The sequence below is a fragment of the Myotis lucifugus genome, unplaced genomic scaffold, assembly GCF_000147115.1.
Source record: "Myotis lucifugus unplaced genomic scaffold, Myoluc2.0 scaffold_61, whole genome shotgun sequence".
NCBI lineage: Eukaryota > Metazoa > Chordata > Mammalia > Chiroptera > Vespertilionidae > Myotis > Myotis lucifugus.
This window is the reverse complement of record NW_005871109.1, coordinates 4,287,194-4,313,436: the sequence shown is the minus strand read 5'-3', so window position 1 is coordinate 4,313,436 and position 26,243 is coordinate 4,287,194. Positions and strand designations below refer to the sequence as shown.

Below are 26,243 nucleotides of genomic sequence, written 5' to 3'. Positions count from 1 at the left end.
CTCCCTCACTGAGCTGTAGTTAGATATTTGAGATATCCCCAACACATGAAACAATTTAAATGCTGAACAGGAATTCAGTGCACGGGGCGGGTGGTGGCGGGGGCAACAAAGGTTTCCCAGAGTTCGTGAGGTTTCCCAGTCGTGAAGGATATGATGAGGCAGAAGGGAATGTTTCCAGCACAGGGCATCGTTGTGGGACAGGCACTGAGGAGACCTGGGTTCTCCTCCCTGCTTCGGCACTAATCAGTGTGTGACTGAGGCCAAGTCTCAGACCCCAGTCCTTTTATCTGTGAAATAAGGAGATAGCAGTAGGCTGTTTCCTAAGATTGTTGTCATTATTAAAGTACTAGAGGGCCCTGTGCATGAAACTCGTGCACTTGGGGGAGGGGGGGTCCCTCAGCCCGGCCTGTGCCCTCTCAGAGTTCGGGAGCCCTTGGGGGATGTCCGAGTGACGGCTTAGCCCGCTCCCCACGGACATTCTTAGCACTGCTGGGAGGCTCCTGCCACCGCCACTGCACTCGCCAGCCATGAGCCCGGCTTCTGGCTGAGCGGTGCTCCCCCTATGGGAGCGCACTGATCACCGGGGGCAGCTCCTGCGTTGAGCGTCTGCCCCCTGGTGGTCAGTGTGCGTCATAGCGGCCGGTCGTTCTGCCATTCAGTTGATTTGCATATTAGCCTTTTATTATATAGGATTGTGGTTTTACTGTTTACTGAGAATTTTTGGAATTAATTTGTTTGACATTTATTGAAAGCCTTCTGCATTCTAGATAGCATGTTAGGTGCTGTGGGAATGCAAGGATGGGTAAGGCATGGGCCTTTCAGAAATTTTTAATCTTATGGGAGAGAAAAATTATGTGTGGTAGTGTAAAACAAGAAATACAGAGTGCTTCAGAAATAATATTTGGGTGGTGGGGGCTTTAGAAAGGTATGGCATTTATGTTAGGTAGGGGTAGGAGCAAAGGGCTGGAGGAGGAAGGAGGGTGGTGCAGGGTTTGTTTGGGGTACAGTGGAGTCAATTTGTTTGGCTCAATTTGTACAGTTGGTGCAGAGGTTAGGAAAAAAAAAATAAGGCTAGAAAGGTAAATTGGGGTTGGCTTTTTGAGTGAGTTAAATGTGGAGCTCAGATACTTACTTTGTCACTGGAAAAGGACCGAACTGAAGTGGGTGTGTCCTGGCCTGGTCTGGAATGTGTGGGTTCTTGACTTCATGGAGGAAAGATTTCACGATTTGTGTCCAGGTAATTTTGAGAGTACATTTATTAAAGTTGGGGGCAGTGAAACAAAGGAAGGGCTTAAGAGGCAAGATCATAGCAACAGGAGTGGGCCGATGAAACGTGAGGAAGAGTCGAGTCTATGCTCGGTGCCTTGGACCTTTAGAAAGAAAGTCATGGAGGCAGAAGAAGTGTGAGCCAGCTGAGTTTCGTGGACTCTGGAAACAATTACAGAGGCAAAAGGAGGCCCTTGGAGACAGATTCAGGGGGTTAGCCTGGGACAAGCTGCTGCTGCCTGCTGCTCCCCTGCTTGCAAGTCTCCTGGAAGCTTTAAAGCTTAGGAGGAAGAAAGTGAAGAGACACTCCTGAGAAAAGAAGGTGCTGGGGAGGTGCAGGTGTGCTCAGGGGAGAGTGAGCCCTGGGTTCTTTGTCTTAAGAGTTTTTATCTGTTTTCTAAAGGCGGGAATTTTATTCTCATTCAGAATATTCGCCAACTTTTTAGGTGTGTCCTTTGATATACTGATGTATCAAAATTAGTGTATGGAGGGATCAGGCTCATTCTCTGGTCAGTTTCGCCTTCAAGGAATATCACAGGAGAGGGACCACTGGGATCTGGAACTCAGGCTGGTCTGCCTGGCAGGGTCTGGAATGTGTAAACCACTTGCTCCTAAGTGTCTTTGGTTAGGGAAGATAAGACCTTGCGATTTATGGTCTGGCTGTAAATTGCTCAGCCTTGTTTAGTTATCTGTCTCAGTTTCCCCATTCCACTTGCCAAGGAATTTTCCCAGCTTCTTACTAACCTGCCTCACTTCGGTTTTACTTTTGTAGGCTTTTGATGAATAAACAGCAGTTGAAGATGAATTTGGTAAAAGTGTCTGGAATGGTGATTGATGGCATTCCCATAGCAAATAGCCTGAGTGAGCAATGACTGAGATTTCTGAGGCTGAATATAATAAAGATTTCAGGGTGGGGCAAAAGCAGGTTTACAGCTGTGAGAATGTGAAACGCAGTGTTAGTATTTAGTAATTACTATACGAACTCTGTGTTTCACGTTCTCACAGCTGTAAACCTACTTTTGCCCGAACCCAAACTTAAAGCAAGCAAGCAGGACTTAAGCAGTGACAAGCAAGCAGGATGAAGGATCTGATCAGGAAAGGGAAAATGACTCCATGAGATAAGGGGCGGGACTTCTGTGAAGACAATGCTCTCAAGGCAGGGCCTAGCACGGGTAGGAAATGGGTCATTCTGGCTCATTGTTAGGAGGAGTTTTCTGGTAACTTGCCATTAGCTTGAAATTTTATAAATCAGAAAGGAATTTTCATGTTTTAAAAAAAGATTGCCCATTATGAATTATAATTCTGTAATTGTGTCCGTTCAGATAAGCTTGTTGGAATAGAGATCTCCGCCCCCCGCTTTTTCAGTGCTGAATTGTGCCCATTACGCACATCCTGTAAAGGGAAACTGTGACTGGGGGGGCACGTTTCAGAGAACCTTTATAATCTCTACATCTTTGGGAGGGAGGAGGGTAAAGATTATGCACTCATGTGTGTTAAAACACTGTTAGCTGTTCATCATTCTTGATTTCATTTTCATGATAGTTGGAGCAAAATGCTTAAAAAGGGTAAATGGCAAACCACCGAACAGGAACAGACCACACAAGCGGGGCTCATGCAGCTAATTAGTCATCTCTTGTCAGCCCAGTCAGTCCCTGCAGAGCAGCAGACAGCTAGGAAGGAGCTGGGGAGATGAGTTTCTGGCATGGTGATGGATCTATTGTAGTAACCATAGTTTATTCTTCAAATCAGGGGAATGAGAGCAAAGTTGCTTAGCAATCACGTGGGTGCTAAAAGAATGGCCTTTGGAGGAACAGGCATGTAAAGTGGGATATATTGCCCGGCTGGCGTGGCTCAGTGGTTGAGCGTGGCCTTATGAACCAGGAGGTCATGGTTGAATTCCCGGGTCAAGGCACATGCCCGGGTTGCGGGCTCGATTCCAGTGTGGGGCGTGCAGAGGCAGCCGATCAATGATTCTCATCATTGATGTTTCTATCTCTCTCTCCCTCTCATTTCCTCTCTGAGATCAATAAAAATATATTTTAAAAAATTAGCATCAGCTGCTGTTTAAGCTTATGGAGTGTTTGCTTTTTGTGACTAGATTTTATTCTGACCTTCAAGATTTTGTTTTTTTGATACATTTTACATTTTATTTTAGAAAAATTTGATTTACTGTCTAGGCTTGTTAAAAAATGCTGATAAAAAATTTTAAAAAGTTTTAAAGGCAGCACACATTTTTTCTCTCGGTAACAAAACCTTTTCAGTTACCTATTTTTCAGTTTGTTGTTTTGTTTGAAGAAGACTTCCCTATTCTAGGCCTTACTAACAATGAAGAAAGATGAATTTCTGATCTAAATTATAGTTCTTTTGTTGAATTCATGAAGCATGTTTGGGTTGACAGTTAAGGATTGAGCTTTAAAAATTTTTTTTAAAAATATATTTTATTGATTTTTTACAGAGAGGAAGGGAGAGGGATAGAGAGTCAGAAACATCGATGAAAGAGAAACATTGATCAGCTGCCTCCTGCATGCCCGCTACTGGGGATGTGCCCGCAACCAAGGTACATGCCCTTGACCGGATCGAACCCGGGATCCTTCAGTCCCCAGGCCAACGCTCTATCCACTGAGCCAAACCGGTCAGGGCAAGCTTTTAAAATTTTAGAGATGAGTCCAACTCATTTTGCAGTGAGTATACAGAGACCAAGTGATTAAGTAGCAAAATATTAAAATATTTAAAAAGGGAAAATGGCAAACCATTGAACAGGAACAGACCGCGTGAGCAGTGCCAACACTCAGGTCTCCTCACATAGGAGGTTGTGCTTTCCTCAGGATTTGCTTAACTAGATGAAGGTGGTTTAGAAAATTGTCACTGAATTCAGCTATCCCTGTATTTAACAAAAGTACTGTCTTATTGTCCAAAGCTGAAGTCTGAAGTTCAAATCTAAATCTGTTGTAATGTGCCCCACGAATCACAGAAGGACGCCTCAAGAAGTCAAATTAAAGAGTCACATTTATTGCAGTCTGGGACTATGAGGGGCCATTCCCCAAATCTCATAGTGCTAAGATGGTGGCAAAACCAGACTTATATAGGCAAAGATCACAAAGGTATTGATTACACCTCAAGGTTTGGAATGAGGAACCTGGTTTGCAAAAAAGCAGTTTACAGAAGCAGAATTAAGCATGTTAATTATAGTTTTGGGTCTCGGGGTCACTGAATTGACAGAAATACATTATCTAGAGCAGGGGTCCTCAAACTTTTTAAACAGGGGGCCAGTTCACTGTCCCTCAGTCCCTCAGACCGTTGGAGGGCCGGACTATAGTTTAAAACTAGTCGGCTGCTAATCAACAGGCAGCGGCGGCAAAAACACCCGGCGGGCCGGATAAATGTTTTCGGCGGGCCGCACGTGGCCCGAGGGCCATAGTTTGAGGACCCCTGATCTAGAGTCCTCGGGTCTGGAATGAGGAACCTAGTTTGCAAAAAGCAGTTTAAACAGCATGTTATAAACACATTATCTAGAGCCCTTGGGTAACCTGGGTTAAACTTAGGCACATTATCTAAATTACAGTTTTGGGTCTAGAGCCCTCTGACCTTGGGATAACTGTGCTGTCCTTCCCAGGTGAAGGAAAATGTGCTTTCTAAGACCAGTATGACCACAACCCATGGGATAGTCACATTCCAATCAATAAGGCATTTAATCGAACGGGATGATTTATATAATTCAGAAAATCAAAATAACCTGTCCATTGTTAAACAAAGCAAATAGGTACCGTACTTCAAATCTTTTTCAGTGAGGCCAGTGAATTGAACTACCTACCTACGAAAAACGATGTTCCATATTACTAGAGAGGGTTGCACTAGGGATGAAAAAAACCTGAGTTTTAGTCTCAGTTCTGCTAAGTACTGTAACCTTAGTCAAGAAAAACAAATTGAATCTCTTTGAATTTAATCTCTTTGGCCAGTATTCACCAGCTGTAAGGTAACAAGGGTGACAATATAGGGTTCAGGCCCCCTGCCAAGACTCTAAGTTGGAGGATCTATGAAACCCAAAAGCAGAGAGAGGGGTGGGCGTGGGAGAGATTGGTGTCCCCTTTTTGTTTCCTGAGGATTTTGCATTAATCAACTGCTTTCTCATATTCTTCTATCTGGAAAGCCTTCTGATTTCCCCCAAACCTTTTCCTATCTAAAGCTCTCCTTATTTTAAGGCCCGTGTTACTTTTCACTTCCTCTAGGAAGTCACTGTAGCACACACAGTTTCTCCTTTCTGAATTCATTTATTGCCCTTACATCTCATTCATCTGTTAATCATGGTTCATTGCTGTGGAATATGTCTTCCTTTTATATCTAATCTCTAGGGAGTAGGTTAATGTGTTGTAATGTACCCCGCGAATCACAGAAGGACGCCTCAAGAAGTCGAATTAAAGAGTCATATTTATTGCAATCCGGGACTATGAGGGGCCATTCCCAAATCTCATAGCAATAAGATGGTGGCAAAACCAGACTTATATAGGCAAAAATCACAAAGGTATTGATTACATCCCAGGGTTTGGAATGAGGCACCTGGCTCGCAAAAAAGCAGATTACAGAAGCAGAATTAAGCATGTTAATTACAGTTTCGGGTCTCGGGGTCACTGAATTGACAGAAATACATTATCTAGAGCCTTTGGGTAACCTGGGTTAAACTTAGGCATGTTATCTAAATTACAGTTCTGGGTCTCTGGATCACTGAGTTGATAGAAACACATTATCTAGAGCCATCGAGGCAATTTAGAGTAATTGCACTGTCCTGGTCTTAGGACCACTGAGTCAACTGGAACGCACCACCTGTGGCCACTAAAACAATTTAGGGTAATTGTGCTGTCCTGTTTCCCAGGTACAGAAGAATGTGCTTCGATAACCAGTAAGATCACAATCAATGGGATAGTCATTCAATCAATGAGGCATTCAATCGAATGGGATGATTTATACAATTCAGAAAATCAAAGTAACCTGTCCATTGTTAAACAAAGCAAATAGGTACCATACTTCAAATGTAGAAGAAAAAGTATAGATTTTGACGATAGATTTGGCTGTGTGCTCTTTCTAGTATATATTTACCCTTTAAAATAGGTAGTGTATTTTTGAACAGGTTTTTTGTGGGGTTTTTTTTTTTTGACAATGAAAAGGGCAAGGCACAGTGAAAAGTCATTTATCTATCCCTAGTCTAACATCAAACTAGTCTTTCCCCCTCTGTTATTAGTTTCTTATATATCCTCCTGGAGTTTTCTTATATTTTCTTCCTTTTTACATATAGATGACACACTAATGCTTTTTTTCACCTAATTTATCTTGGAGATCTTTTCCTATCACTACACAGTGAGCTTCCTCATTGTTCTTAAAGTTTTATAGATGGACCATAATTAACCAGTGGTTGGGAATTTTTACTTGGGTAAAGCCCCAAATGATTTTAAAATTTGAATGACCTTTGAGCCTTATCTGAGAAATATACTCTTCATTCATCTAAAACTTATATTCCTGCAGTACATCACAATTTTTAAGCACTTTACATTCTTAAAGTTTAACTTCACAAAATCTCTTTGGGGGTAGATAATTACTTTATAGGTTTTACCAGATAAGTAGAGCAAGGAAATATTTACTTAGGGTTTTGCTGACGAGGGTGTAAGGTTCCTCAGTAAAAGCTCCACTGTGTGCTGTTTGTGTGCTCTATTACAAATGGAGGGTTTGCTTGAGAAACACAGCCTGGTTTGTAGGGGCCGATAAAAGTCCTCATTACTTCATTTATAACCATTTGCGAACTTACTTCCTTTACTTTACCTACTTCCTTAAAACCAGTAGAGCGTGTAGAAAAGGATCTGCACAGAAATGAAGCCTTGAGAAGCAAAACAAATGTAGAAAGAAGCTATGCAAATACTCTTTTTATAGATTCAATTTTTTAAGTCTTAAAGAATCCTAACTGAAATACATTTATGCAGAAAAACGTGACTTGCTTAATAGAATGGAAAGTCTTCTTTGAGATGAGTGTGGCTCCTTAAGTGATTAAATGGGTAGGGCTGAGAAGAACAGGAAATTTTAACCTGGGATTTAACACTTAGTAATAATCTCTGTTAAAGGAAGCACAGCCTTAGCTATGTAATTTGACCTGTTAAGAATGCACGGATGACATGAAAGGAATTTAAGTTTTCTTTTTAAATTTTCATTTAATGTGAAACAAGATTAGTGTTGAGATAGAGCCCAAAGTGCTAATTCAACGGAATGTGCAAGTGTGTGACTTAGGCTGTCACCAAGGCCAGTAACCCTTTACATATGGGATGCAAAATATTTTGACTGTTTTAGTAACTCCTGAGGTATTTTTTACTATGACTCTTTCCATATTTATAAACTGGGCCCTTGATGTCTTTCTCTTTTTACATTTACACTTTTAAATACTAATGCTGAAAACAGCCTAACATCATAGATTTTTAGAGAGGTTTGGACATGTCGAGATTACCAATTAACGTTTGTTATATTTGTATATTAACTTGGCCCTTCCTATGGAACAAATGAGGAAATGGCAGCCCCGAGAGGTTGTGATTGGCCGGGGCCAGGCACCTTGCCCAGAGCCCCAGCTGCAGCTGCCCAGTCAGTACGAGGTTCTTTCTTTATTTCTTTTTTAAAAAAATGTATTTTTTATTGATTTGAGAGAGGGAGAGAGAGATAGAAACATCCATGATGAGAGAAAGTCATTGATGGGCTGCCTCCTGCATGCCCCCTACTGGGGATTGAGCCCACAACCCGGGCATGTGCCCTTGAACGGGATCGAACCCCGGACCCTTCAGTCCGCAGGCCGACGCTCTATCCACTGAGCCAAACTGGGCCGAGGTTCTTTCTTACAGCTCTCATTGACTGACCCTGCTCTCCTTGGGGAGAAGTTTGATTTTGAACACATTCTCTTGCTCTTTCCCCCCTTTTTCTTTCTAACGTGGGACAATTAATAAAAGACTACAAGTACTATAGTCAGGGGTCTTGCATGGAGCCTAGCTCAATGTGGGCATGAAAGAGAGACTCGATTGAAGTGAACCACAACTGGGGGAGGAATGAGAGACACTCCTGGGTAACAAGTGAGGAGCTGGCAGCTGAGCAGTACTCACCCCGCAGTTGCTGGTTTATTCTCCCCCTTCCTCCGCCTAGGGCAGGGAGCAGCCAGTTGTGTTCAGGCAGTGAAGGTGCCAGGAGCTGGTTCGTGGAGGCCTCTAACGCCGTTCTCTCCCTCCTAGGTCCTCTCCCATAACCTGTGCACGGTGCTGAAGGTTCCCCACGATCCGGTGGCCCTGGAAGAGCACTTCCGGGATGATGATGAGGGGCCCGTCTCCAATCAGGGCTACATGCCCTATTTAAACAAGTTCATTCTGGAAAAGGTATGAGTCCAACCTCTTCTTGCTTACAGCGTTGTTTGATGTGCATATTTCAAGTGGGCCCCAGAGCCCCTGCGTGGTGAGTTCACTTGTGAAGCATCAAGAGGTAAAGAAAGGAAAGAAAGAAGGAGAGACCAATGATTCTTCCTATTTCCCCCTCATCTCTACTGTCTTCTAAAACTTGGTGTGATATTTCCCCCACTTGGTTCATTTTTGGAGATTAAGAACTGTATTTTGTATTAATCAGTACCTGTTTTCTCTTAGGGTCCTTTTTTTCCCTTTAAAAAAACCTATTTATTTATTTATTTTATTATTAGTTTTTAATCCTTGCCTGAGGATATTTTTCCATTGATTTTTAGAGAGAGTAGAAGAGAGAGGGAAAGACAGAGAGAAAGAAATATCGATGTGAGAGAAACACATTGATTGGTTACCTCTTGCAGGAAGGAGCCTACAACCAAGGTATGTGCTCTTGACTGGAATTGAACCCGGGACCCTTCGGTCTGCAGGCTGATGCTCTATCCCAGCCGTGGGCAAACTACGGCCCGCAGGCCGGGATCCGGCCCCATTTGAAATGAATAAAACTAAAAAAAAAAAAACGTACGTACCCTTTTATGTAATTATGTTTACTTTGAATTTATATTAGTTCACACAAACACTCCATCCATGCTTTTGTTCCGGCCCTCCAGTCCAGTTTAAGAACCCATTGTGGCCCTCGAGTCAAAAAGTTTGCCCACCCCTGCTCTATCCACTGACCCAAACTGGCTAGAGCTTTTTCCTTTTTTAAAAAAATATTTTTTTATTGATTTCAGAGAGGAAGGGAAAGGGAGAGAGAGATAGAACCATCAATGATGAGAGAGAATCATTGATCGGCTGCCTCCTGCATGCCCCCCACTGGGGACTAAGCCGCAACCCGGGCATGTGCCCTGACTGGGAATTGAACCGTGACCTCCTGGTTCATAGGTTGACACTCAACCACTGAGCCATGCTGGCCAAGCTGCAGATCTTTTTTAATACACATGCAAACATACTACACAATAGTACATAATGTTTTGTTTCTACATGAATAGCATCATGCTGTACATAGAGTTCCACTGTTTTTTAACTGAAAAATATATTAGTGTCATTTTCCATATCATGTACATTTATTTTAGGTATGAAGGTAATCATATGAAGGGTTGGGAATTTCTGCTTTTGCCTGTTCATAACACCAAGCATGAAATTTTAATTTAACCTTAAAATTAAAGACAATAATAAAAAAAAGGCTTTTAAAAAGTGACAGTGAGAGCTTTGGCCAGGTAGAGTGTTGTCCTGATAAGCCAAGATTCAGGTTCAATCCCCAGTCAGGGCACATACAAGAATCAACTGATGAATGCATAAATAAGTGGAACAATAAATCTATGCCCCTTTCTTTCTCTCCCTTCCAACCTCTCTAAAATCCAATAAATTAAAGTGACAGCGATAATACTTTTAAATTAAAAAATAAAATGCATTAAAAAATTCTAATTTCCCACCACCTAATTACCACAACTATTTACATATTTTTTTCCTGTGGCTTCTTTGTATTTTTATTGCTTTATATGTATATAAATTCTTTTTGTTATTTAGTGCCTTTGTATAATAGCAAAATACAGTAATTAAAATTTATAATAATAATTTAAGTTAGTAGTTTGGAAAATGCCAAATGTTGGTCAGGCTTCTTCTGAAAAAATCCTTATATTTTTCAGAAATTTTGTAGCAAAGATTGTCAAAATTAGTGTTTTCACTTATGAAGTACACTTTGTAACTATATCTGTAATTTCCTAGTCAGTCCCATAATACAATTTTCTGCTCTTTATTTGTGTGTGTGTATGAGATATATATATTAAATATTTTCCTTGCAGAAATGATAACATTACCTTGACCATGCTTTAATTAGAAAAAAAGAGAGAGAGAAACCACACTATAATGAAATAAGATTTAATCAAACTCAAAAGCCAAATATTGTATGGTTTCATTTATGTGAAATGTTCTAAATAGGTAAATACATCTATAATAATAAAAGCGTAATATGCTAATTAGACCAGACATCCTTCTGGATGAAGCCGAGGCTGCGAGGGAAGCCTGGGTTCCCCAGAGGGAAGCTGGTGCCGGCAGCCAGCAGCTGGAGGAAGGAAGGCCTACACTTGCACGAATTTCATGCATCGGGCCTCTAGTCTATATATATAAAAGCCTAAGCGACTATTTGACCATTCGATTGGTAGCTATGATGTGCACTGACCACCGGGGGGCAGACGCTCAATGCACAGGCATGGAAACATGGAACAGACTGATGAATCTCAGAGGGATCGGGGAAGGGGGGAGGGCGGGAAGGGATTAACCAAAGATCTTATATGTATACTGGAGGCCTGGTGCGTGGAAAATTTTGTGGAGTTTTTTCAAAAGATGAAAAATGGAACTGCCTTATAACCCAGTGACTCCACTTCTGGGATTTATCTGAAGAAACCCAAACCCAAAACACTAATTTGAAAGAATATTTGCACCCCTATGTTCATTGCAGGGTTATTTATAATAGGTAAGTTATGGAAGCCACCCAAGTGCCCATCAATAGACCAGTGTATAAAAAAGCTGTGGTGTGCCCTGGCCGATGTGGCTCAGTTGGTTGAGTGTTGTGACCTGCACTGAAAGGTTGCTGGTTCGATTCCCAGTCAGGACACATGTTCAGGTTGCGGGCTTGAACCCCAGTAGAGTGTGTGCAGGAGGCAGCTGATCAATGTTACATCAATGTTTCTCTCTCCCTCTACCTTCCCCTCTCTCTTAAAATCAATAAAAATTTTTTTAAAAAAGCTGTGGTACATTTATACAATGGAATATTATATTACTCAGCCATAATAAAGAATGAAATCTTACCATTTGCTACAGCATGGAGGACTTAGAGAGTATTAAGCTCAGTGAAATAAGTCAGTCAGAGAAAGATAAATATCATATGATTTCACTTATATGTGGAATCTAAAGAACAAAGTAAACAAACAAAATGGAAATAGACTCAGATACAAAGAGGGAACTGGTGGCTGCCAGATGGGAGGGAGGGTTGGGGCACCGGGTGAAAGAGGTGAAGGGACCGAGAAGCACAAATTAGTTGATAGTCACGGGGAAGTAAAGCATAGGAACAGTAGTCAATAATATTGTGTATGGTGTCAGATAGACACTGGAAATATTGAGGGGAACACTGTGTAAAGTATATGATTGTCTAACCACTAAATAAGCAAGCAGACAAACAAAAACCAACCAACCAACAAAAAACCTCATGAGTATACCAAAAACTAGTGTATTGCACACTTTAAAGAGTGACTCTTACGGTACATGAATTATCTATATATATAAAAGCCCAAGTGACTGTTTGACTGTTTGACTGGTTGACCAGTAGCTATGATGTGCACTGACCACAAGGGGGCAGACGCTCAACGCAGGAGCTGCCTCCTAATGGTCAGTGCACTCCCACCGCGTGAGCACAGCTCAGCTGATCAACGGGTGCCAGACTCTGGTTTCATGGCTGGTGAGCCTCTCCTGTGGACACTCCTCCCGCTGCCCTTCACCCATTCACTCTGGGACTGGCATCAGGACTGACTGGACGTGAGCCTGCAGGCGCTTCTCGGTCATGGGCGCGCTGGTATCGCTCTAGGATGGATGTGCGGAGACCACAGCAGAGCGGCAGTGAGCCTACTGAGTGGTGGCTGCAGCAGGAGCAGTGGGTCAGGATGAGCTGTAGCGGCGCCCGGCCCAGGCTCGGGCTCCTCCATGGCTGCCTGCCACTTCACACACTACTACATCTCTTGGGGGATGTAGGACTGCCGGTTTTGGCTGATCCCCGCAGGCCAGGCCAAGGGACCCCACTGGTGCACAAATTTGTGCACTGAGCCTCTAGTACAATGATGGCGAACCTTTTGAGCTCGGCGTGTCAGCATTTTGAAAAACCCTAACTTAACTCTGGTGCCATGTCACATATAGAAATTTTTTGATATTTGCAACCATAGTAAAACAAAGACTTATATTTTTGATATTTATTTTATATATTTAAATGCCATTTAACAAAGAAAAATCAACCAAAAAAATGAGTTCGTGTGTCATAGGTTCGCCATCACTGCTCTAGTATCTCTTTTTTTTTTTTAATATATTTTATTGATTTTTTTTTTTTTAAAGAGAGGAAGGGAGAGGGAGAGGGATAGAGAGTTAGAAACATCGGTCAGCTGCCTCCTGCACACTCCCCCACTGGGGATGTGCCAGCAACCAAGGTACGTGCCCTTGACCGGAATCGAACCTGGGACCCTTGAGTTCGCAGGTCGATGCTCTATCCACTGAGCCAAACCGGTTAGGGCATCTAGTATCTCAATAAAGAAGATTTAATCAAATTGTACAGAAACTGATGTGTGAGCTCTCAAAACCTCAGTGGATGCTGTGCTATCTTCTGGACTTTGCTTGGCTGCTGTTCTGTTCAGGTAGCTCACTCGTGCTCTATCGATGCATTATATGTAAACATGTCTCATATTCAGCAAATATTTGATGACCTGCTGTGTGTGTGTGTTTAATATTAGAAATTAAAGACAATAATGTCTATTATTAAAATATAGAACATGTTGGGAAAGCCTCAGGAATCTGGAAATTGCTTTGTTTTTCAGGGCTAGAATTTGTGTGGTCTGGGCCAATAGATAGAGAGATATGGTTTAATATCTTTTTTGTTGTTGGTAATACTCACCTGAGGATTTTTTTTTCATTGCTGTTTTAGAGAGAGTGGGAGGGAGGGAGGGAGGGAGGGAGAGAGGGGAGAGACATACAGAGAGACACACAGAGAGAGAGAGAAACATTGATGTGAGAGAGACACATCAATTGGTTGCCTCCTGCACATGCCCAACTGTGGCCAAAGATCGAACCTGCAGCCCAGGTACATGCCCTTGACTGGGAGTCCCACCTGTGATCCTTCCATGTGAGGGCTGATGCTCTAGCCATTGAGCCACACCAGCCAGGGCATGGTTTAATATCTTAAAGTGCTGTGCCCTAATATTGCATTTTGTTTTCCTGGGTGTAACTTTATTTAAGCATTTTGAATTTTACATTTTAAAATGTTCTTTATTTTAGTATTTAGGGTATTTTAAAGTTTTGTAGCCAGGGAAGAAAATATAGCAGTATTTAAAAAGTCCAAAATTAGCCACTAAATTTGGAGAAAACCTCATTCACAGAGTGGGTGAGGATGTGATGAAACAGTGAGCCCTTGTTTACTATTGCTTAGCCACCTGGAGTGGAATCTTGCCAGTCCTTCAATCCAAATAAAGCTGCCAAGGATTCCATGGTGTGGGCTTAAATTGAGCAAAGATTAGTGCTTTGTTTTGAAACTTAGTGGAAAAAAATGCCAATAGTGGCTGAAGCATGATAACATAAAATCGAGAGATTGTTATCAGTCATGCAAAGAAAAAATATAATAATGATTAAATATTTGCAAGATGTGCTTTCATATATATACTGTCTCATTTGATCCTCATGTTAATCCTGTGATGTGTAACTGGAATTCTTACTCCCATTTAACTCAGGAGGAAAAAGAGCACAAGGTTACCTAGTGAATAAGAGGTAGATAGTTTGTGAACCTAAGCCATTTAACTTCTAGACCAGTGTTCTTTTTTAAATATATTTTTTTATTGATTTCAGAGAGGAAGGGAGAGGGAGAGATGGAAACATCAGTGATGAGAGAGAATCATTGACCGGCTGTCTCCTGCATGCCCCCTACTGGGGACCGAGCCAGCAAATCGGACATGTGCCCTGACTGGGAATCAAACTGTGACCTCCTGGTTCATAGGTAGACACTCAACCACTGAGCCATGCTGGTCGGGTCTAGGAAGAATTTTTTGTGAGCTCTCCCTCACCGCCCCCCTTCCCCCCACCTTTGGCAAAGAGACATGATACCTGGATTATCTGACGGAATAAATGAAGATAGTGGTACAGTGTTAGCTTTTTACTATTGAGCCCCAATAGACTACATCAAAAACTAGTTCTGCTTCAGCATGTTTACGAGGCAATCTAATTCTTTTGTGAGATTTAATTACCTATTTGTTTCTTTGGTTCAAATAATTGTCAGTTATTTTCCCTGATTCTACACGTTAAAGAGTGGTCTGGGCTCTAGGATTAAAACCAATACTCCCCTGGCAATTTGCTAAGTCCTAACTGGGGAAATCTGCTACTTTCTAACATAAACCGTTTTGTTGTTGTTGCATTTTGTTCTGTTTTTGTCTTTTTTTTTTTTTTTTTTGTGCCTCACCCACCACCTTTATTGGGCATCAGCCCAGGACTGTACACGGGAGGGCGGTGGGTGTCACTCACAGCAGGGACCCTGGGCGGGAGGCATGGCTGATGATGCCAACTAGCCCCCAGGACACGCATTGGCCCGGGCCTCTCTAACCCTGGGACCTGACCCGGTGAGACAGCAGCAGGATCACGACCCTGACCGCCCCTAGGGCTGCTCCCCCAGTTCGGGGCTCACTTGGGGGTGTTGAAGGGCATGGCCCACTGGTTCATGGGTTTGTTTGTTTTTTGAAACATATACATGCAAAGGATAAACACACAAAGAGAAATATTTTAGTTTAATACAGCGTCCCTTCTCTGGAGGCCAGCAGCCTCTACGTTCTGTTTTCCTAGGCTGACATTTGTACTCTCTTACCAGATGCTTGAGTTCATGTGTCAGTTGTAGCTCTTCCATAAAATGAGTTTTCAGATTTCTGTTAGTTGAATGAATATACCTTCAGCACTCAAAATGTCCTCAAAACTTCTGAGTGAATAAAGAGGTCCTATGTTGAGTATGGATGAATTTATGCCATTGGACACTTTGGCCAGCAATATAAATCTAAGAGTGATGTCGTTTAAAGAAATCACTGTTCTTGTTTTTTGAATAATGGCTTTATTGAGATATGATTCATATAACATACAATTTAAGTTTTTATAGTGTACAATCGGTGGTTTTTAATATAGTCACATTTTTGTGCAACCATCATCACAATCAATTTTGGACTATTTTCTTCGTTCTCCCTCAAAAGACAAACAAACATACCCATTAGCACTCACTCTGTCCTCCCCCAGAGCCCTAGGCAACCACTAATCTACTTTCTGTCTCTCTGGATTTGCCTATCCTGGACTCATACCATATGAATGGAATCATAAATACGTGGTCACACTGTAGCATGTAACAGTGCTTCATTCCTTTCAATGGCTGGATAATACTCCATTATGGGTATACCACATTTTGTTTGTACACTCAACAGGTGATGGGCATTTGCGTTATTTCCACTTTTTGGTTGTGAGGAGTTTGTTGCTTTGCGCATTCATGTTCAAATTTTTGTGTGGATGTGTGTTTTCAGTTCTCTTGGGCACATACTTAGGAAGGGAATTGCTGAGTCATATGGCAACTTACGTTTAACCTTTTGAGGGACTGCCACGCTGTTTTCCAAAGCAGCTGTGAAGTTTACTTTCCTACCAGCAATATGCGAGGGTTCCAGCTGTTTCATATCGGTACCAACACTTGTCATTTTCTGTCTTTTTGATTATAGCCATCCTTGTGGGTGTGAGGTGTGGTATCTTACTGTGTTTTGATTTGTATCTCCCTGACGATTAATGTGAAATACTGTCATTAAAGTGGTTTTCTTAATTGTAAAATGGTTTCCTGTATTGTAAATACAGGCTCATGGTTGTAAATTTTTTTAAAAAGGAACTTTTCAGAAAATATTATCCTGACCATCTTGAGGCAGTCACTTTTAAAATTTTGATCTGTTTACTTTGAGTCGTTATTTTTAAAAATACATTTGTATGATTTTTCAAGCTGGGATCATATTGAACACTTAACATTAATATTTCCTTTCCCATGTTATCAAAATATTTTTGAAAACATTAGTATAAAGATAAAAATGCTAACATTTATTTAGTCCACTGTGTATCAGGCACTATGCTAAATGTTTTAAAGAAGTGTTACTAGCCCTAGCTGGTTTGGCTCGGTGGATAGAGCATCGACCTGTGGACTAAAGGGTCCCAGGTTCGATTCCAGTCAAGGGCACATGCCCAGGTTGCGGGCTCGATCCCCAGTGGGGAGTGTGCAGGAGGCAGCCAGTCAATGATTCTCTCTCATCATTGATGTTTCTATCTCTCTTTCCCTCTTCCTTCCTCTCTGAAATTAATAAAAATATATTAAAAAAAGAAGTGTTACTAGTTTGTATGAAAATTTTAATTTAGAAATGTGAGCTTAGTTTTGTAAATACTTTTAGTACTTTGAGTCAGAATTGAGGTCCATAACTGCTATCTTATTCATATGTATGGGTTCATATGTGTTCATATGTATGGGAAAAGCAAACATATGTTAAAAATAAGAACTCGGACCCAATCTGAGCTTGCTATAGCAATACAGTCTAACCTATTCCGGTGCCTGTCCTCTATGAGACAAGCCGTTACATAGACTTAGTGTTAAAAAAAAACAACCAGAAAACAACTCTACACATTTTTTTCTAGAAAATTATCTTCTATTTGGACACCCTGAGATCAGTGACAGCCGTTGTTAGTTTTCCAAAAGATGTGAGACTGTCAGTTTAATGTGTCTGATACAAACTGGGATTTGGGAGCAGTTTGTAATCTTAGATGAGATGGAGTATGGAGCCATAGATTCCTAGACCCTTTATCGTTAGAATGAACTTAGAGATGATCTCAAAGCCCAAAGTGCTTATCATGGCATGCAGGGCTGTGTTCTGTTTGGCCTCTGCCAACCTCTCCAGCCTCCACGTTCTCCACTCCCTTCTTGCTCACTGCAGTGCAGCCATGTTGACCTCCTCTCTGTTCCTCCAATTACGAAGACCTCTCCTGCCACAGATCCTTCAGACATGCTGCTTGCTCTGCTATTAGGCTTCCTGTGCCCATAGCATGCAGCCGATGCCTGTTCATCCTTTTGGGTCTTCGCTTGATTGTCACTTCCTCAGGGAGGTTTCTGTAGGTAGCGCCCCACCCTCCCCAGAGCTAACCAGCTCTGCCTCCATGTGTTCTCAAGCATCCTCTGCTTTTCCTTCAGAGCACGCACCACAGTTTTTATCATGTAGGTGGTTGTGCTGTTGCTGTATTGTTTCCCACCTGGTGTGTAAGTTCTCTGATGGCAAGGACTGGCTCACCGTTGTCCAATGCTATTGATTGTTTCCTTTGTGGGCAGAAGTTTATGTCTGATGAAGTTTCATTGGTCTGTTTTTGCTTTTGTTGCCTGTGCCTTCAGTGTCCTATCCAAGAAGTCATTGTCTGTTCCAATGTCAGGAAGCTTTTTCCCGATGTTTTCTTCTAGGAGTTTCAGGTCTTCCATTTATATCTTGACGCCGTTTTTGAATTAATTTTTGTATATGATATAGGGCAGTGATGGCGAACCTTTTGAGCTTGGCGTGTCAGCATTTTGAAAAACCCTAACTTAACTCTGGTGCCGTGTCACATATAGAAATTTTTTGATATTTGCAACCATAGTAAAACAAAGATTTATATTTTTGATATTTATTTTATATATTTAAATGCCATTTAACAAAAAAAATCAACCAAAAAAATGAGTTCGTGTGTTACCTCTGACACGCGTGTCATAGGTTCGCCATCACTGATATAGGGCAAGGGTCCATCTCCATTCTGTTGCAGGTGGATATTTTCTTCCAACACCATTTGTTGAAGAGAGACTCTCCTTTTCTCATTGTGTAGCCTTGGCATCCTTGTTGAAGATCATCAACCATGCACCTGCAGGCTTATTTCTGGGCTCTCTTTTCTGTTTTATTAGTCTGTCTGTTTTTATTCCAGTAGCAGACTATTTTGATTCCTGTGGCTGTGTAATATGTTTTGAAATTAGGAAGTGCAAGGCCTCTAGCTTTGTTCTTCTTCTCAAGATTGTTTTGGGTATTCATGGTCCTTTGAGATTCCATATGAATTTTAAGATAATGTTTTTTGTTTCTGCAAAAAAATGCCATTGGGATTTTGATGGGGATTGCGTTAGATCTAAATTGCTTAGGGAGTATGGACATTTTAACAATATTGTCTTCTAACCCACGAATATGGGATGTCTTTCCATTTATTTGTCATCTTTAATTTCTTTCAGTAATGTTTTGTAGTTTTCAATGTGCAGGTCTTTTGCCTCCTTGGAAAAGTTTATTCCTAAGTACTTTATTCTTTTTGATGCTATTGTAAATGGGATTGTTTTCTTAATTTCTTTTTCAGATTGTTCATTATTAGCGTATAGAAATATAACTGATATTTGAATGTTGATTTTATATCCTGTAATTTTGCTGTATTTATTTATTTGTTCTAACAGCTTTTTGTAGACTCTTTAGAGGTTTCTACATACAATAAAAAAAGCAGCCCAGCTGGTGTGGCTCAGTGATTGAGTATTGACCTATGAACCAAGAGGTCATGGTTCAATTTCAGTCAGGGCACATGCCCACATTGCAGGCTCAATCCCCAGTGTGGGGCATGCAGGAGGCAGCCGATCAATGATTCTCTCTCATCATTGATGTTTCTCTCTCTCCCCCTCTCTGAAATCAATAAAAATATATTTAAAAAAATAAAAAAGAGCATATCATCTGCAAACAGAGATAATTTTACTTTTTTCTTTCCAATTTGGATGACTTTTATTTTTTTTTCTTGCCTAACTGTCTGACCAGTACTGTGTTGAAAGGAAGTGGTGAGAGTAGGCATCTTTGCACTGTTCCTGATCTTAGAGGAAAGCTTTCAGTTTTTCACCGACGAGCATGATGTTAGCTGTGGGCTTTTCATATATGATCTGATTCTTGTACTTTTTAAAAAGATGTCAATGCTATCATTTAATACTCTTTTACCTGAGTATCATTAAACTAAGGAATAGTGGAGTAGGTTTTAGAGGAGGAATGAGCCGAACACACAACTTATTTCCTAGGAAAACTAATTTATGGAGAATTTTCTTGGTTTCTGATCCCACTGAAATCTTTTACCCACACTTTTCAGCTGTCTTGAAGATAACTAGAGATCATTGAAGTGCATGCAGAACCAGTGGTTTTTAATCAGCCCCTCCTTCGTCTCTCTGCAGCGTTTCCCACTACTTATCAAACCTTCTCAACTGTTTCCTCACCCAGTTCTCATATCTTTGTGGTTCTCCTACCACTCTGAGTGCTTTTTCAGTTATCCTGATTCCTCTTCCTGCTCTTGCTTTACCAATGTGTGTATCCCCTGAGGTCCTGTTTCTGATCTCCTCTCTTTTCTCCCTTTGTGGTCTCTCTCCGTGGTCTCCTAGGCCGTCATGGTTTCAGTCATCACTGGTGTGCAGTTGATGCACAGATCTGCCTCTCCTCTTAGGTTAGCTTCACCTCTTTGATTGGCCTTGGACACCTCCATCTAATGCCTCACCAGAACTTCCCAAACGGAACACGTTATCTTTCCTTTGCCCTTGTTTCTGTGTCCTTCCTCCTGTGACTGTTTCCCAAACAGGGAGGGTGGGCTGCTCCTGCCACGCTTTTGCTGATGCCATTTCCTTTCTGTCCTTCGGAATACTTTACCTTGAACTCTTCAACATACTCCAAGGGTCACCTTCAATACCGTCTCTTCTGCAGAGTAGTAATCTGGGCTGCAGATGACCTGCTCATTCTCTGCTCCAAAACCCTTCAACTGGGGGTTTCCTATAGACTATTTAAAAAAAAAATTATGAAGCTCTTTGTGATTTCTGTGTTTGCTTTTCCAGCCATAAATTTAGCCACTCCCTGCCAGGAACCCTACAATTCACCACATAATCCACACGGAACCTCTGGTTCCTCAGAGCAAGGCTGTGTGCTTTCATGCGCCTGTCACTTCCCATGCGGCATATCTTTCACTTACGTTTTTTTAGGGGTATGGGTGGATAGAGTTGATGGTGGTGGCCTTTGAAACTAATCCTATAGAGATGTCTTTCATCATGTAGATGTCGTCCATCTGCTGAGTTCTACAGCAATTTGGCATAGTATTAACAGACAGCATTTAAAGTTTGATTTAGACTCTGTTTTTGTTTTTTAAAATAAATTTGTATTGATTTCAGAGAGGAAGGGAGAGGGAGAGAGAGATAGAAACATCAATGATGAGAGAGAATCATTGATTGGCTGCCTCCAGAATGCTCCCCACTGGGGATCAAGACCATAACCCGGGCATGTGCCCTGACCGGGAATCGAACCAGGACCTCCTGGTTCATAGGTCAGCACTCATCACTGAGCCATGCCAGCCGGGCTTAATATAATATTCTTAATTGAGCCTTTAAAAGTGTGGTACCTAAGCATATACACTGAAAATGTATTGGTGAATTGGATTGGTTAAAATGGAAGCCTAGAGTGAACTTTGTTTTTCGGTTTTACTGGGCTTATGTTATATTACTTATTTTGGATTGGTTCATTGGAATTTTCCTTATTCCTTTTTAGGTCCAAGACAACTTTGACAAGCTTGAATTAAATAGAATGTGTTGGACCCTCTGTGTCAAAAAAAACCTCACGAAGAGTCCCCTGCTCATTGAGGAAGAAGATTCATTTAAAGTGTGGGTTATTTTCAACTTTTTATCTGAGGACAAGTATCCATTAATTATTGTGCCAGAAGAGGTAAGGTGTGGCTCTGGGCCATCTTCGCATTTAATAGATCGAACTTGGAAGTGTTTGTGTTAAGTCACTGCAGATATGAAGTATTGGACTAGACTTTTTGGATCAGAGGCAAAATGGCTTGAATCTAAAAAAGGCCCAAAACTTAAGTGATTTGGGGTCATGTAATATCCCTGGAGACTTGCAGACAGGGTGGGACTCTTCCTCTCTAAATTGCTGTAATTATAGACAAATCCGTCCTCAGGTCCAAAGAATATTTATTTAGTACAAGTTACATCATAATTTTTTGTCTACCTGCATATTGATAAAACCATAAGAACTGGTCAAGTGATGCTATATGGGCAACATATAGGATCCAGAATGTTTTCAAGGCTGTTTTATGTAAGGAAATACTATTCTTGTTTCAAAGTCCAGGATGATGACTTTTAACTGTACTTCCCACAGTAAATGAAAAAGGACATTGCTTGTTTTGTTCTGAGTTATTTTTCCTAAGGTTCCAAAAGAAAACAAATAGAGGAGTAAGGTTTTGTGATGTCTTACTGCCCTTTAAAAATTACACCTGTAGCCCAGCTGGTGTGGCTCAGTGGTTGAGTGTTGATTCATGAACCAGGAGGTCACGGTTTGATTCCTGGTCAGGGCACATGCCCGAGTTGTGGGCCCCGTCCCCAGTAGGGGTTGTGCAGGAAATGGCTGATCAATGATTCTCTCTCATCATTGATGTTTCTATCCCTTTCTCCTTCTCTCTTCCTCTCTCTGAAATCAATAAAGACATATTTTTAAAAAATTATACCTGCAATACATGCTTGTTACAGTAGAAAAGCCTTATAATATGCAAAGTTAAAACCAGCTGTAGTCCTCCCCTTAAAAACAAGTCATCTGTAATCCCTTAACCTTGGACAAATTATTTAACCTCTCAGGCTTTAATTTTCTCATTTATAAGATGTTACCTCTAAGGGGTGTGAGAGTCTGCATTTAAGTACTTAGCTCAGTGAGCAGCAGGTAATATGTACTCAGTAAATGTGTTGAACTAATGACTACTATTATTGCATACGTTAGCCTGCGTGTTTCCTGAAGATAAATTTCCAGCCGTGGAATTCCGAGTTCTAGGAAATGCACAGTCTCAAGGTATTATTAGGTGAACAAGGCAAAATTGCTTCCAGAACTGCTGTACCAATGTATATACATACCAGTGGTGGTTGAGGGTGCCCTTTACTCCCCATCCTGCCAATACAGAGTCTAGAATATAACTTCTGTGATGCTTGTTCATGTTAGGAAAATCTTTTAAAAACTTCATACTACAATATTTTATTTAAAATCAGCAAGCATTAATAAACTACCAACAATAAGGGAGGCACCAAGAGGAATACGAAGTGAGAAAGATTACTTCCTGCCTTCAAGGAACTTACAGTCCGCTGGAGGGAAAAAAATAAATCAAGTGTCATTCAAAGCAAAATGGACTACTTGTTCTCAGAAAGATGCAAATGCCATGCAAATTCAGTGAAGGCAAGATTTATTCCAGCTTGGGGGAAATAAGGGGATAGGGCAGCTTTTTCAGAGAGGCAGTGTAATATAGTGGCTAAAAGCAGAGTCTTGAAGGGTAAGACAGTAAATATTTGAGGCTTTGTGGACTTTTTGGGCCATCCTGTCTGTCTTTGTCACAGGTACTCAACTCTGCTGTTGAAGCATAAAAGTAGCCATAGACACTATATTGCTATGCTTCAGTGAAATGGATGTTGAAGTTTGAATTTCATATAATTTTCATGGGTCAAGAAATTTTTTTGGACTTTAAAAAAATGGTTATTCCCAACCACTTTAAAAAACTATTCTTCCTTGGATCATGGGTGTGTAAAAACATGCTGTGAACCAGGTTTGGCTGCTGGGCTAGCTTTGACTCAGGGGCCACAATTGGCTGTTCCCTGATGAAGAGCAGGGGCCTGGAGTCAGATCTCCTGGATTTGAGTTCTGGCTCTATCACCATTCACTAGATGCATGACCTTGGGCACTTTTCTTCATTTGTTTTTGTTGCATTTTCCTCAACTGTAAAATGGCGCTAATGCAAGTATTTACCTCCCACTGTACTTGTGAAGATCAAATGAGAAGAATGCCTGGTCCTTAGTGCTCATCAAGTATTAGCCATTATATCTATGGGGAAAGCAGTACTAGTGCTGGGTCTTAAAAGATCGGAAGAGTTTTGACTAATAGAGAAGAATTCTGGATGGAAGAAACAGTGGGCAAGGTTCTGTGGGGCAGGAAGGCAAAGGGCATGTTCTGAGATGCGTGAAGGATGTTTACTTGGAAACACCAGGACTAGATGATTTAAGGCAAAAGTAAATGTGTGAAAAGGATGTTGGGTAGTTCGCAGAATTGCCACGGTGGCCTAAAAACCAGGTGTGGTGGCTGGAACTACATTGGTTGCTCCAGTGAGGACCACAAGGGAAAGGTTGCTGCCACCAGAGGGTAGGTGTTGCACTTGTACCAAGGAACACCTCTGGCCCTGCACCCTGGGTGCTGCCCAGGAACTCAGGTCTTCCTGCAGCTTTCTTGTTACCAAGGAGAGTTTTCTCTAGTGCCCACTATCCAATTCACATTTGGGATGATGCATCTAATTGGTGGCCTAGGTCACGTGCCATAAGCTAGCTGCAAAGGAGGCTTGGAAAGGGTACATTTACATTTTTACTCTTACCTTGGGAGGTAGGGGATTCCCCAGACATACGAAGGGCTTTAGATGCTGGGCCGTCAAGAAGACTCATACATATCCCGTCTAAGTGAAACATGATGGCTGTGAAGAAGAGTGGAGTAGATAAGGCTGTGCATAATTTTGATTTTATCCTGTAGGCAGTGGGGAGCTGTGAGCCATTGATTGTTGAGCAAGAGAGTGACAGGTAAATAGATGAAATATGGAGAGGTGGGAGATGGGAAGTTAAGAGAAGGTAAGTGGTATTAAGGACTAAAAAACAGTAGCATCAGTGAGAATAGAAAAGAAGGTCAGATAGGAGGGACCTGGAGGTCACAGAACCAGGTTCATAGTGCCTTGCTGTGCGAAAATATAGACAAGTGTCAGGCTGGGCAGTTAGGAAGTAATATAGTGTAGTTGTTTAAAGCATGGTCTTTGAAATCAGACTGCCCGGTTTGAACCCTGACCCTACCACTTTTTAGCTATGTGACTTTGAACAAATTAGTTAATCTTTCTGTTTGGGTTTCCCCATCTTTAAAATAGGGATAACTACTCTCTTCATTGGACTCTTGTGAGGATGAAAATAGTTGATGTATGTGAAGCATTTAACACAATGTCTGGTCCCAATGTAAGTACTCACTGAGTGGTGTGTGTGTGTGTGAGAGACAGGATGATGGATACATTGAGGATACAGTGGATGCTGATGTGTTTGGTCCATTTGGTACATTGGTACATCCTGTATTCAACTGAAGTGCACACCTAGAGCTTGTGAGAGGCCAGGGCCAGACACAGAGATAGGGAAGCCATGGTAATAGGTTAGGTCAGGTAGGAAGAGACTGTAGTGGGAGAGGAGAGGCTGAGGACAGAATCTTGGGAGCGTTTTGACAGCAGGAGGAGGAAGTAGATTTGGTAAAGGAAGCTGAATAGAATAGCGGGTGAGGTGGGAGAACTGAGAGAATGTTGAGTCATGGGTACTCAAGAAAGAAAAAGTTCTAAGAAGCAGAAAAGTAGTTCCTGGCATTCACTGTCACAGAAAAATTAGAGCGTGATGAGTGAGAAGTTGTCCTTGGATTTAGCAATGAGGTGGTCATTGGTTATCAAGGGAAAGGCAGATTCACCGCAGGTGGGAGCAGTTTCTTAGTGCTTGGTAACCATAATGATGTAATTGCCCATGTATGTAAAAGCGGAAATACAAAATAAAACATGCTGTGGAATTTTTGTCCACAGAAATTGTCTAGCTTGCCCTGACCTAGACATGTGTATATACTTGTGTGGCTCAGTTGGCTGGGCATGGTCCCGTGCACCAAAAGGTGGCCAGTTCGAGTCCCAGTCAGAGGGCATATACTCAGCTTGTGGGTTTGATCCCTGGTAGGGGGCTTGTGGAAGGCAGCCAATCGATGTTTTTCCCTCTCCCTTCCTCTCTCCCTAAAAATCAATTTAAAAAACCTTAAAAAAAAAAAGAGAATAGAAAAGTTAAACAAAATGTCCATCTTAATACAGAGATATATACCAGTAGAAGGGGATAGAATATTTATAGGTAGAGAAAAAGATACACCAATGCTATTATAAAAGCCAAGCTGCTGCTTGGACAAATTATGCTAGTAAAATCTCCAGTATCATCTTTTAAGACGTTTTGTAGTTACACTCAGTGCTTCCAAATGTATTAGTGTTTTCCTTGGAACTGGAGGAGGGGTGGTCTCTGACCTGTGATGTTTTGGTTCTTTCCATTACTAAAATATTCATGGTGATCTTGTCCTGATTTCAGAATTAGAAATTAGTGAGTAAGGAGACTTACCTTATTCCTCGGGGCAGCACTTGATTGATGTGAAGGACTTGTCATTGGCTTTAAATCATCACAGAGCCACAGGCTGTGAAGGGAGCCAGTCAGCATCACCTTCCTGACTGCCCTGCTTAAACTCGAAAGATTTATTTTCCAGGTGGCTCGAAGAACTGGGGCCCACATGACTATCTTTTCTGCACCCGGGCCTAGCCAGAACTCCGTGGCAGGCTTACCTTCATCTTGGCGGACTGACAGGGACGTCTTGGTCCCCTTTCCAAACAAATTAGTCTCATTTGGGAAGGGAACAGCCTGTCTTTGATGTGATAGAATAGCCAGGCAGCCTACCTTGTCATGTTACTGTTCGGACTTACTCTGTGTTTTGACATCCTTAACTCCTTCTAGTTAAAAGGAGAATTAGAGTTAGTTTTACAGATTATTCCTCCATGGCCAGGAGTACTTGTGTGGGGAAAGAAGGGGTTGTTAAAACAGATTTATGTGGAAATGCTTTGTCTGGCAGCTGAGCCAGCCTCCTGGAGTTTGAATTT

General features: G+C 41.6%; 1 protein-coding gene across 1 annotated transcript in view; it reads left to right on the top strand.

Moving 5' to 3' along the window:
* SWAP70 (switching B cell complex subunit SWAP70) overlaps positions 1–26,243 on the top strand; it is a 74,710-nt gene that overhangs the window by 17,872 nt on the left and 30,595 nt on the right. Inside the window, exons 2-3 of the mRNA XM_006089634.2 lie at positions 8,514–8,654; positions 21,074–21,247. Coding sequence (XP_006089696.1) covers positions 8,514–8,654; positions 21,074–21,247 — 315 coding nt within the window. The remainder of the gene's footprint in view (positions 1–8,513; positions 8,655–21,073; positions 21,248–26,243) is intronic.